At 40.6% G+C, this 12484-nt stretch overlaps 1 protein-coding gene across 1 annotated transcript in view; it reads left to right on the top strand.

Moving 5' to 3' along the window:
• The first annotated feature begins 7239 nt into the window (after positions 1 to 7239).
• lhx4 (LIM homeobox 4) overlaps positions 7240 to 12484 on the top strand; it is a 10550-nt gene continuing 5305 nt past the window's right edge. Inside the window, exons 1-2 of the mRNA XM_031864098.1 lie at positions 7240 to 7494; positions 11142 to 11313. Of these exons, the coding sequence (XP_031719958.1) occupies positions 7416 to 7494; positions 11142 to 11313 (251 nt within the window). The 5' untranslated portion in view covers positions 7240 to 7415. The remainder of the gene's footprint in view (positions 7495 to 11141; positions 11314 to 12484) is intronic.

The following is a 12484-nucleotide window of genomic DNA, read 5'->3' as shown; positions in this document are numbered from 1 at the left end:
GTGTGTGTGTGTGTGTGTGTGTGTGTGTGTGTGTGTGTGTGTGTGTGAGATAAATAAACGGACGAAAGGCAAGGTTTTGATGTCGTCCGGATTACAACAAGCCCATCTGAAGGACAAGCGATGCTTGATCTTGAGCTTTGTGTTTCCTAGAACATTGGCTTGAATTCCCTTGATTCTTGCCCCCTACCTTCACCCCTAACCTGTCTCTCTCACACACACACACATTACACCCTCTGATCTTATCCGAAAGGAGGCTCTATCTCTTCATCCAAACCACGTTTTCAGCAACAGCAGCACGACAGGTTTTGATGGTAAATTGAATTAGTTGAGTTAAGTCAGTCGATTCCTCTAACACACACACACACACACACACAATAGGCTGATTAATAGCCCTACATTAAAGCAGAGGAGCATCAAGGCTGAGCAGCTGTGGTTCTGTGACTTAATCAAACTCTCAGATACTTTGAAATAGACCCTCAAGGACACATTATGGTTGTCCAGAATGGATTGAGAAAAGCACAATTTGTCATAAAGAAGCTTCTGCATGTTTATTCCTTTTTCAAACATTTTCCAATATATCACCAAACAAGTTTAGTATTAAGGTGGACTGTGGACTACTTGGGGAAACCGTCAAACTAAAAGGAGGAAGTATGTGTCCTCCTCAAACTTCTTCCGTGTTTAGTAAGTATTTGTGTTGTAAAATCTGATTCGCCTGCTTTTCTGTTTGTCTTTGCGTTGAGTTTGAATCAAAGACGGGGATCTTGAATATAATGCAAAACACATTCATGACTTGTCTTTTGGTTTAAGCACCTTTCTCTATCACATCTGATCTGTTAATCTGTTTAAATGTTTACCTGCGTTTGTTATAGGATTGGAGTCAGCGATGCTGGTGATGCTTACTCCACAGAAGCCCTTTATCGGGTGCCTTGAGCCTCAGTGAGCTGCAAGTGTTCTACTGGTTCAGACTAATGATGGTTAATGAGGAAGTTGGCAGCATTGTAATATCTGTCTGTAGCTTTGCCAAGGCTGAGGTGAGCGGTTCACACTGAGGACAGATGCTTCAAATTTAAATCAAGACACGTTCAGAGCTGTTTGTGCTCATTTTCTGTCCGACTTCCGTTTTATCAAGTTTATATGCAGGAATTCAATGTGAGGGTCAGACATCAAATGAGACCTAGAACAGAAAAGTAGTTAAGAAGTTGACTTTTTTTGTCGAGGTAACTGTGAAAATGTGAAGTCAGATAAATATGTTATATCTATCCTTCATTTATAGGGATTACAAATCAAAAAGATAAGATACCATAAATAAGTCAGGCCAAAGGTATTAATAAGGTAAAAAGTAGTACATATTAGTTATTCATGCCAGGACGAAACATAGAGATGGAGCAGAATGAAGTATATGAAGCATCCCAGTAATTCACCTCGTAAAAATATAGTCCTCAAAACTAAAAGGAGTAAAAAAGATAAGAACAGTTAGACCAACAGCAACTTAAAGGTTATTTATAATGTTTTAGCAACACATTTGGCTTAGACAGCTGGCATAATGGCTAGCTTGATTTGCAGTAAACTGATTGTAGAAAAAGTCAAAATCACAAATCAACAATTCCAAAACAGTTATAATAAAAACTACTTTGTTTCCAAGGCCAAGAACAAACTTTGAAGCTCAACTTTTAAGCCAAAGCAGACAGGAAGTCCTCAAAGTGCTTTTTTCCTGAAGAAGAAAGCAATATGAACATCCACAGTTCCATGACCACTGGACAAAATCCGTCTCGGATTCACGAGATGGACCATCTTACTTTGGTCAAAACTTTTTTGTTTATTCACCGTAACTAAATGTGTGCTGACACATTGTTGTGTTATGAAAGCACAGACTGAAGGGTAAAAAGCTCACCTTGCTGCCCTGTTGTTGTCTTCCATAAATTAGACAATGTAGGGTTTTATAGTCGCTCCTCTCCTGTAGCGCTCTGCCTCGATGTTTATTACCCCTCTGGTATTGATATTAAAATGCAGGAGGGGCCTGATGCATTTTTCTGTCATCTCTCTTTCTGACTTTAATAATACCATAAAGCTTCCTACTGTGGACAGAGGGAGAGAGAGAGAAGGAAGGCGAGGGGGAGCTGAATAAATTATGAAAAAGAGGTTAATATATGGTATTGGTATATATCACATCCAAACTAAGCCAGATCCCCTTTCAGTTTTAAACATTCAGCCTTTTAAAGGCAGGAGTCAAGTAGGGTCAGATCCATCTCATTTCACTGCTGCGTTCCCTCCCCCCTTCCATGTGGACGCTCATCCAAACATCCCATCTCACCGTCGGTGTGTCGGGATGCTGGTTGTACTAAGGAGACTGACGCTTTACGACGCTGCCAGTCGGCCTGTGTTCAACCAAAAGAAACAAAAAAAGTGTTTTTGTATTTGCGAGTTTCTGTCTGATCCAATCAATATATGATGTTGGTTTGTGCATGTGTAGTGTTGTTTTTTTTAATGACTGAAGGATCTTTGATTTTAGCAAATGGGAAGTCCATCTGTGCACAGCAGAGATTGCAGAAGTGTGGACAGGAGAGAGGATCAATAACCTCCTATCAACTGCATTTAGGCCTTGATAACAGCACTATTTTAATTTGACACAAATCTGACCTTTACGTCGTCTCTTCTCTTCTGTTTCTTGTCTTTTGTGTTCTGGTCTCACCCTGCGTCCTCCAGAGTTAGCATGTAGCTTACAGGAAGTGCAGGGGATGAAGTTGGAGGAGATCCGGCACTTGTCAGTCACATGGTTTTAATTCACTCAGCTGTCATGGAGGTGGGAAGATCCACTGTTCGCTTTCCACAAGAAATCTTGAGTTGTAAAGGGCTGTATATGTTTTTGTTTAAATGCTATTTGTTAGTAACAACAGGGGCTTCTTCGGGTCATATGGCAGCGTAGCGTGTAATTATTTAACAACAGTTAAGTTGTATGAATGAATGAATTTCGTTTAAATGACGGTGACAAAGATTACTTGGCAGGCCCATTTTAATTGAGATGTATGTTGTGTCATGGTCAGTCCTCAGAGAATTATAATGCAAAATGAATTAGATATGCTCTTTAAATTAAGGTTTCCTCTGGGAGACTGTCAGACCCTCAACTCAACAAGGCCCTGAAGGAAGAGCTGCTGACAAAAACGTACTTAAAGGGTTTCAGGTCAATGGGCACCATGACATTTCTCTCTCACAAAGGAACAAGTCATTATCAATACATTCCATGCAAGGTTTTTGTAATTGTGATCCATTCATTTGCTTTCCAGACTTATCTGTTGGTGGCATGCGGACAGGGTAACACTTTGGGCAGGTGCCAGTGAATCGCAGGACACTGGATGAAACGGGATGATATATCTGAATTATACCTTCGCTGCCCAGAGAGATTCCAGAGTTAGTCAGTGCACGGTTTGATTTACTACTACTATTACTGCAACAACTACTACTACTACTAATAGCCTAATAATAATAATAATGATACAATTGGCAATTTAATGCAACCTTTACAAGCCTCACCGTTGTGTCATAAAAGTGATAAAACACCTCTCTCAGGTCACTTTAAAAAAAACTCAATCAAGCTCTTCATCAGGCATGCTTGGCTGGACCTTTGTACAAGTTGTTTGAGTCAAATGAGCCCATTACCGCCTCGCCTTAGCACAACAGGGTCAGGTTCAATCAGGGAATTGGAAAATATCATTTCTGAAGGGAATAGATTTCGTTTGTTCAACCAATCTCTTCTACTAATTACCCAAATGGACAGGAGCTGTCAGGAGACAATAACTATTCCCTAATAGAATTTGCCCCCCAAGTGCAATTTAATTTTCTCCTCCGTGCTCCCTCCTAAGGTTTCCCCCTCGCTTTCTGCCTCTCTCTCTCTGTTCCTCTCCTGCTTTCGGACCAAATGGTGAGCGACACGGTGCCATCGCTACCTAATGTCGTTTTGTCAGTGGATGCGGGAGAGATTGCTGACTGACTGCTCTGCTGTTTCGCTGCGAGCTTCAGCTCATCCTGCTGAGAACGACAATCCGGGAGCATGGAGGAGAAGAAGAGGAGGAGGAGGAGGACGAAGAGGAGGAGGAGACAGTCTGCCCCAATATCACCGGCGAGCTGCGGTGATTAGGTAGGTCTGCACGGTGGTGTTATTTACTCATCAGCACAGAGGGAAGTTAAGGTTCTCTAAAAATAGGCATTTTCTCTGAAGATACAATGTTTGTATTGATCACCATCGTTACAGGGAAGTGCTGCTGCGACGTACTGTTGTCTCCATTTGCTCGTGTGCTCATTTGATATTTGATTTTGTTTGTGTGGGTGTGATTGTAAAATTGGAAATGACGTTACCAGATGAATGCACGAATCCTGTATTTGCACACATAAACAACATAATAAATGAAATCCATTAAGTGATGTTTTGGCTCGTGATAAACCAGGCCTGCCTGCTGCAGAGTTACAGTATATGTGACCGTACAGGGTGACACACACACACACCTGCGTTATAGATGCCTGCTCTTCCTGCACAGATGGACGTGCTTCTGTATTTCTGACTCCCTGCTCAGTAAGATGGATCTGTGAGTCTCAGATGTCAATGAACTCGTCCACTGAAATATTAGATCTAATTAGAGGTGGCGGGGTCAATGGCGGTAGCAAAGGAGTCACCCTCTGCGTGAATTATTGCCCGAGAGCTGCTTCCTCTGCCGCTTTTTATCCCTCTTACACCTACATATGGACGAAGATCAGTCATTTCACATATCTCAGAAAGTGCATCATTTGAATGATCTGATGATCTTTCTTTCATTTCTTGTGTTTGAGTGCATTGTTTAAGAATAGAAATGCATTGGTATTAAGCTGAATGTAATGTATGCGTGAGAGCCTAGCAGGAAACAATTGGACGTAATTATTTTAATATAATAAATATATATTTTGCAGTCTAATTCTTAATATATAACTCACCTTTTAAATATCTGCTGTCATCTTGTGCAGTAAAAATATTCCCTGAAACCACTTTCAGATGTGCATTGTTTTGCAATTCATTTTGTCATTCCCACGTGTGTTTTTTTTTGCCATCTCATTTAACGATGAAAAAACGCCATTTAGTGTCCCACTAAACCAGATGTGCGCGCTCACATCTTTTCTCTTTCTGCATTTTGCATCCGTCAATTATTCTAATTGTGTTGCCCTTTGCTGACAGGTTAAGAGCATTTTTATCTGCATTGTTTTCCAGGGCAGCTAAAGGGGTCTCGATACCAACAATCAGAGTAATTGAATAGTTGAATAAATTGAATGATCTTGAGGGGAAAAGTGTATAATGAAAATAAAGTAAGACCAGATGATTCCTTTGCCACACATGCACGGATGAATGGATGGATGGATGGATGGATGGATGGATAGAAGGAAGGAAGGAGGGGACACCTGGTATGGAGGCTGTAGCTTTGAATAGGTTGGATACAAGTCCTGTAATATCCCAGCCTCTTTTTTTAATCAGGTTGATGTGCATTTTCATTTTATTAAATTACATTTAGAACATTAACCACACAAGCAAACGGCTTATGGGATTGTGGCTCCCTCCAGTATATAAATGACGTGCGACAATAGAATAAACAGTCCGTATTGGAAATATACGAGAAAACATGGGATGATAAATCAGCGTAATGTAGCAGAGAAGATGTTACTTGTTTGAATTAGACACACGCGAAATCTAATTTATTTTCAAAATGCAGAAATCTGAGTTTCCAACACGACACTCACTTTTGAAAAAAAAATGCATATATATATATATATATATATATATATGCATTTGGTGGAAATATTTTTTTCCACGACAAAAAACATTTTCTAAATATTTTTTTTTGAGGTTGACTTATTCTAGAGCCTCTGTTTATCAATACATATAATTGTGTTGAATTGATACAATGATAATATAACTATAATGATAATTACAACATTTAAAGCGATGGGAAACCACCGATATTAAATCACATTAAGATTAAACTGAATACAATCAAATAACATAAAACCTATAATTTCTTGTTCAAAATGAACTCAGCGGTGTTGTTGTAGTAAAGCCTGTATCCAGATGTGTCGGTGCAGATGTGGTGTGAGCTGCACACATTCACCGGGGACCTGCAGACGGTCAACTCTCTGTTGATGGAGACAACCTGCGTTGGTTTGGAGGCGGACCGGCGGGAAAGCGCCACTGTGCTTTTCTTTCCACGCTTGAAGTAAATTGGAAGCGAAGATTGAGTTCATCTAGCTTGAACTAGCGGGCCTCCGGGGGGAATATCTTATCCGGGAGAGCAGTCTCAGACGATGGGGTTTGAAATGAACAGTGTCAGGAGGACTGCGCCCAGACTCCTAATCCCACCTGTCACTGAGAGGGATCCAGCTGCACGGGCACACTGCCGGGGAAGAGTACAGCTCGTGAAGGTGCTGTGAATTGGACTCAGACGTGTGACAACGTCCCTTCTGTGGTGTGGTTTCACTTTTGCTCGTATAGCTGTAAATAGTGACAACCCGGTGTGCCATCTTTTCACCCTGAAAGGATATTTAAACTGGTATAAGAGCTGTTTTTTAAGGGAAAACGAATGAATCTTTTTGCGGAAATATTAATAATTTGATTTAATGTTGACAGCTTACCTGCATGCAGGTTTTATATGAATATGCCCATCTCAACCTAAATACGCATTCAAGCTCAATGAAAGAAGAAAATAATAATTCAATTGTCTTCATCACCATCGCATATTTTGTTTAAGCCTGCAGACTCTCTCTGGATGAGCAGCAGAGGAATCTGCAAGGACAACTTTGCCCTTTTCTTTATAAAGTGTCTTATTGTTCCTGAGCTAAAAGCGAACTATTCCTCACATTCCTGGCTGCATTATGACTTCCTCCTTCTTCCCAGGAGGAGGCTAGCTGGCCCGGGGCCCCTCCAGGAGCCACTGCAGTGAGCTATTTATGGTCTCCACAAGGAACAAGGTCCCGCCTCTCTTGAGACATTTTCATATATACCATGTTAGACGCCTCTCCTCTCCTTTCTCCTCCTCGCTTGTACACCTATGGACGACGCTTTTCGCCGTGGGGGCCTCCTCTTCCTGCGCTCCCATTGGCCCCCGGTTGAGCCTCTGCCGCGGTGACGTCAGAGCCCGCCGCCCCTGCAGCGCTGAACGGACCGAGCAGCCTGTCTGATTCACTCCAAAAACAGCTCGGCACGGCACGGCACGGACATCAACCCGGGAATTAGGGATAGAGGCTTGTCGGGACAGCGAGGAGAGCTCACCCTTCGGAGAGGAGAGAGGCCTCGACATCAGCACCATCATACTTTTTTTTTTTTTTCTCCAGAAGACAGGACGGGGGAGTGTGCCCACCGTGTTGCGGGTGTATGTGCATGCGTTTGCCTCCCGGTTTGGATCACGATGATGCAAAGTGCGGCGGTCCTACCGACAGAGAGTCCCGTGAAGAGTTTACCGGAGATTCTCGGAGTGCCACTGCAACGTAAGACATTTTTTTTAATACCCTCCTCGATTATCAATCATGGAAACCGGTTGGTGAGTGCAACCTTTCGCTGTAGGGAGAGAGGGGTTCAGGAACAGTAACTCGGCAGATGATGAGGAGAGCAGGCTGAACCTCTCTGTCTTAGATTGTCACGTACAGGCCAATGATGTGTCATGCTGCTTATATTTCAACGAGCATATGATCTTAAATAATACAGCGTATTTGGCCTCAATGCCAAGCAACCGCCATCCCGCATGTCCAATGAATCTCTACGGCCTAGACTGTAGTCTGCAATAGGATGCAACAGTTAGTGCAGACGATGTCACTTTGGTGTTTTTATCATCCCATCCTTAGGATGAAAAAAATAAAAAAAGATAATTTCTGTTATTTAAAGCAACAGTATTTCATTTCCCAGTTTGGCCTCAAACTTTGCCTCTCCCCCGTCAGGTTGTTGGGCTCACACTGAGCCCTCCCAGGCAGCTGTTAATTTGTAAACGAGACTGCACGGTCAAGAGATCAGACGCAGTTGTCATCACCCATCAGACGAATACACACTGACTTTGATTGACACTCATTACTATGTCAAATAAAACGCCGGATACGCTTTCTTTAGTCTTTGACAATTAAGGATGGTTTAAATAGTATTATAGTTCGTTTGAGTCATTATTTATTCGGGATGGGACCAAATGTTTATTACAGTTATTTTTCAGCATCTTCTTGCGTTTTCAACCTTCCAGCATCAAAGGCGAGAATTACTTTACATCTGTTCGTCCCGGCGTGTTAATCTGTCTCAGGCCCTTTATAATCTGATCGTGCAATCAAGATAGAAATGCAACGGGATACATCTCTGCTCTGACCTAATTATTTATAGGCGAGTTAGTCAAATGTACAGATGGACTTATGCTCTAATAGGCTACCTCCTGAAACCAAAAACCAAAATGGGATAATACGGTGTGATAATTAAAACACTGATGATAAAACGTTTGGTCAAAAACGTATGAAACTGTAAATATTTAGGGTACATTCTAACACACACTTGGCTTCAAAATAACCAAAAATACAAAATAACATTATTTTCTTTGTATCATCTTTAGTGTAAAAAAAACACAAATGCAAAGATGCCGATGGAATAGACTATGGTGTCATTTTAGAGACCCAGCCTGTTCAGCAAAGTATTTAAACCTGACCACAGTAAAAAAGAGATATATGTGGTCGGCTTATGCTCTTTAATTTTATAAATCGAGGCAGATTAAAAGATTGGATAAAGATCCTGCTACTCAGCCCCCTGCAGTATACCAGCATGCATTCTGGATTTAAACCTGGATTATTCCAGGAATAAAAGCAACAGCGAATTTATCCAAACATTTATTTCATATCGTGGACAGAATGCTTTGCTGACTCAGGGCAATTACACCCAAACCGTAACCTGCAGGCTATTAGTCTGGGATATAAAGTGTTTGTTTCACGTTTAATTACCACAAATCATCTGACAATTGAAAGTACGAGAAGCTGCCAGACTGCACTTATATAGAAAAAAACCCTGTTAAAGTAGTTTGGCGATTGGACATCTCTGAAGAGGTGATGAGACTGAATTGCAGCATGAATTGAAAGAGTGAAGAGTGGTAGCAACAGATAGGAAGACCTCTTGAATACACGAAGTGTACTCTCTCTCTCTCTATCTCTCTCTCTCTCTCACACACACACACACCCACACACACACACACACACCCACACACACACACATACACACACACGCACGCACTGAAGCTGGAAGGTGGACCTTCTGTCTTTGCCAAGATCGTGCTGCTTTCCTTTCAGCACCACTTTTCTCGGTCCCGCTCAGCTTCATCCATTCACCACCGATCTCTAGATATTTAAAATGCCTCTAATTTCTCCTCATTAAAAAAAACCGCAACAGACACATTCAGGTGTAATTCTTCCTAAATCATTTCTTCTGTCATCCCTGTATACGAATTCACTGTCGAGTTAAAAACATAGCCAGTCAGCCTGTAATGCTGCCTGTGAGTGCGCAGGCATGTTGCTCTATTATTTATTGAGTAGGCCCTACATCGCTTTTATTTTATGGTTTTCACCGAAAAGTTACATATCTTCTTCTTCATAAACAAGTGAGCATATCAAAACTATTAATCTGTTTTTTAAACGTATTCCATTTTAGTCACAAATGTCTCAAATTAAAGCTGCAAAAAATAGCAGAATTGATTGGTTTATTTTGTTCCCTCCATGTTGCACAACCCGATAGCTTGGTCTTGTTTTTTGCAGACTGTGTTGTGCTGAACTGAGATTTAAGCACGCGGCATCTTCGCTCCAGACGGTTATTGTTGAGGATGTTTTGTCTCGAGAGTGAACAGCCTCGCTGCTGCAGCTCGTGTGTGTTTATCCTGTTTTTTTTAGACGGTCCATTTCTCCTCGATATTGATTTTTCATTATCGGATATCATGTGGATGTTTGACTAAGTGAAGCTGCGAATGAAAAAAAAAACCCAGTAAAGAATTACACTGCTATTTATTTACAGAATGATTTATTAAGAAGATTAACGGTTATTGTTTAGATGATAGGACGAGGCCCTTTTCACAATATACATCTCGCTGTAAAACAGAATGAGAAGGATACGTTTAATTATGATTAAATACACAAATTCACCGTCACAAAATAAACCAGTTTCTGTGCAAATGTATCTATATCATGGCATTTAGCTGTTTATAAAAAGGTACAGCTTTGGGAGGAAATGTGCTTTTTGTTATTGAAAAATATTTGACTCATTTATTTATGAATGCAATTTATTTTTAGAAATGTGCAGTTTACTGTAGTAGATCATCGATATCGCTGCAGAATTAGGTGATATTAAGGAATTGGAGGGTCAAATACGATATGATCCCGTTTGTGTGTGTGCACATGTATTCTGGTGCTGCTTGTGTTTTTTTACAACCACAAAAATGATAGTGAACCTCGTCTGGAGCCTGATTTGCCACCATAGATCATAGAAAACCACCCAGAGACATGATCAGGCTTCAGAGGAACAACAATAATACAAATCAATATGATCGTCAAAAAGTATACGTCTATCTCTGCTCGGAGTTCAGCACCTTGGACAGTGACGGGAACATTTCACAAACCGCTTCAATTTTTTTTGCCTTAATTAAAAAATAATAAAAAATGAAATTCATAACGCAATTCAAAATGATTAAAAATAAGAAACAAAACTGGGTCCAAAATGAATAAATGAAAAAGTAAATAAATAATAGGACCAAAATAATATATATTGGTCAGACAATTACAATTCTTGCCTTACAGACGCTTTTGAATATACATATTTAATCTTCGAATATCATAATGCATATATAATATAATAATAATAATGTATTGTAATAATACATATAATTCAAATGTCACATGATCGGTAAAATATATATTGTTCGTTTGAAGACTGAACTGCATGCTGGGACATGATGAAGGTGAAAGGCCACCTGTTTTTAGCGCAAAGTTCATATTTAAATTCATGTCAGCATGTATGCAATTGTTATCGTTTTAACAACGCTTACCTGAAAACGTTTATTTCTATGGATATCAGGGATTGCTCACATCACCTCTTTGCTCACTGTGAATGTGACCTCCTGTTTCCCCCGCAGAGATTCCTCAGTGTGCCGGCTGTAGTCAACACATCCTGGACAAGTTCATCCTGAAGGTGCTGGACCGACACTGGCACTCCAAGTGCCTCAAGTGCGTCGACTGTCAGACTCCGCTGGCGGACAAATGTTTCTCCCGAGCAGGGAGCGTCTACTGCAAGGAGGATTTCTTCAAGTCAGTTTCTTATTTATTTTGCCTCATTGATGAAGTTATATATATATAGATGCTATAGCTTAGTGTTTTACCCAAGAAAGTACAATTTAGGTCACTTTTCACCACTGATTGGGATGAAAAGTGACTGGCGGAAATTAATCTTTGAATAGTTCGTCTATATTTAATAACCTACTGGTTTATATTCTAGCTGGTAAAAAAAAAAATGCAAGCAACATTAGCTTAAATTGTGAGCCTAACGTTAACGTTTTCTTACTTGTTTCAAAGTTGCTATTAGCACATTAGCATAAATCCAGTGTTTTTTATATCTTGTATTTTTACCTTTTATTATTTATGAACCAAAACATTCTAAGGGAGAGCTAGTTTATAATATTTTAGGTGCTGGACAATATTTGTTGATTTATTTCAGAATTCAAATATGTGCTGATGGTATTTATAATATTCATAGTTAGCCTTCATAATTTGCTGTTTTGTCTTGCTGACGTGATGAGAGGAAGCAACATTTCAAAACAAGAGCTCAAAACTCCTTTTCTGTTTCTATATATATTTTTTGCCATTATCCCTTTTCCTTTCCCTTTCTGTCTTTCAAACGATTTGATTTCTGAGGCATTACAGAAGAAAATTGAGTTTGACTTTTATCCAAAACAGGATCAGCAGATCGGGGCTTTTTACTAAATCATGTTTGAAAGGTTTTAATGCTCAAAGCTTGAATGAGACCTAAAGAGCTCTGGAGTCTTCACTGAGCGCTAACGGTGTTAGCCGACCCCGGGGGACAGCAGGGGGACGTATGTTCTGTACTGCCAGGGACACGTGTGTGCCTGCAGAACACGCACATACATAAACACAGGAATACACACACACGCACACACACACACACACATGTAGACACACAGATTCAGTGGTGTATGGTTCCCAGTAGTGATTTGGATGCTTCACCTTGCTCTTTTTATTCCTGGGGGTTGGTTGTGTGATATAAAGCCTCTCCTGAGTCAGTGTTTTATTGGTTCTCCTCAGGGTGTGTTTACTGTGAGCAGCCCTCCTCCTCCTCTTTTTCCTCTTCCTCCTCCTTAGCTCTCTGTACTTCATCTGCAAACACATAAACATGCAAACATGCACACGCATACGCGCACACACACACACACACACACACACACACACACACACACACACACAC

Source organism: Anarrhichthys ocellatus, unplaced genomic scaffold (assembly GCF_004355925.1).
Source record: "Anarrhichthys ocellatus isolate YVR2014 unplaced genomic scaffold, GSC_Weel_1.0 scaffold30, whole genome shotgun sequence".
In the NCBI taxonomy this organism is placed as follows: domain Eukaryota; kingdom Metazoa; phylum Chordata; class Actinopteri; order Perciformes; family Anarhichadidae; genus Anarrhichthys; species Anarrhichthys ocellatus.
Note: the sequence above shows the minus strand (reverse complement) of the source record. Positions and strands in the feature narration are given on the sequence as shown.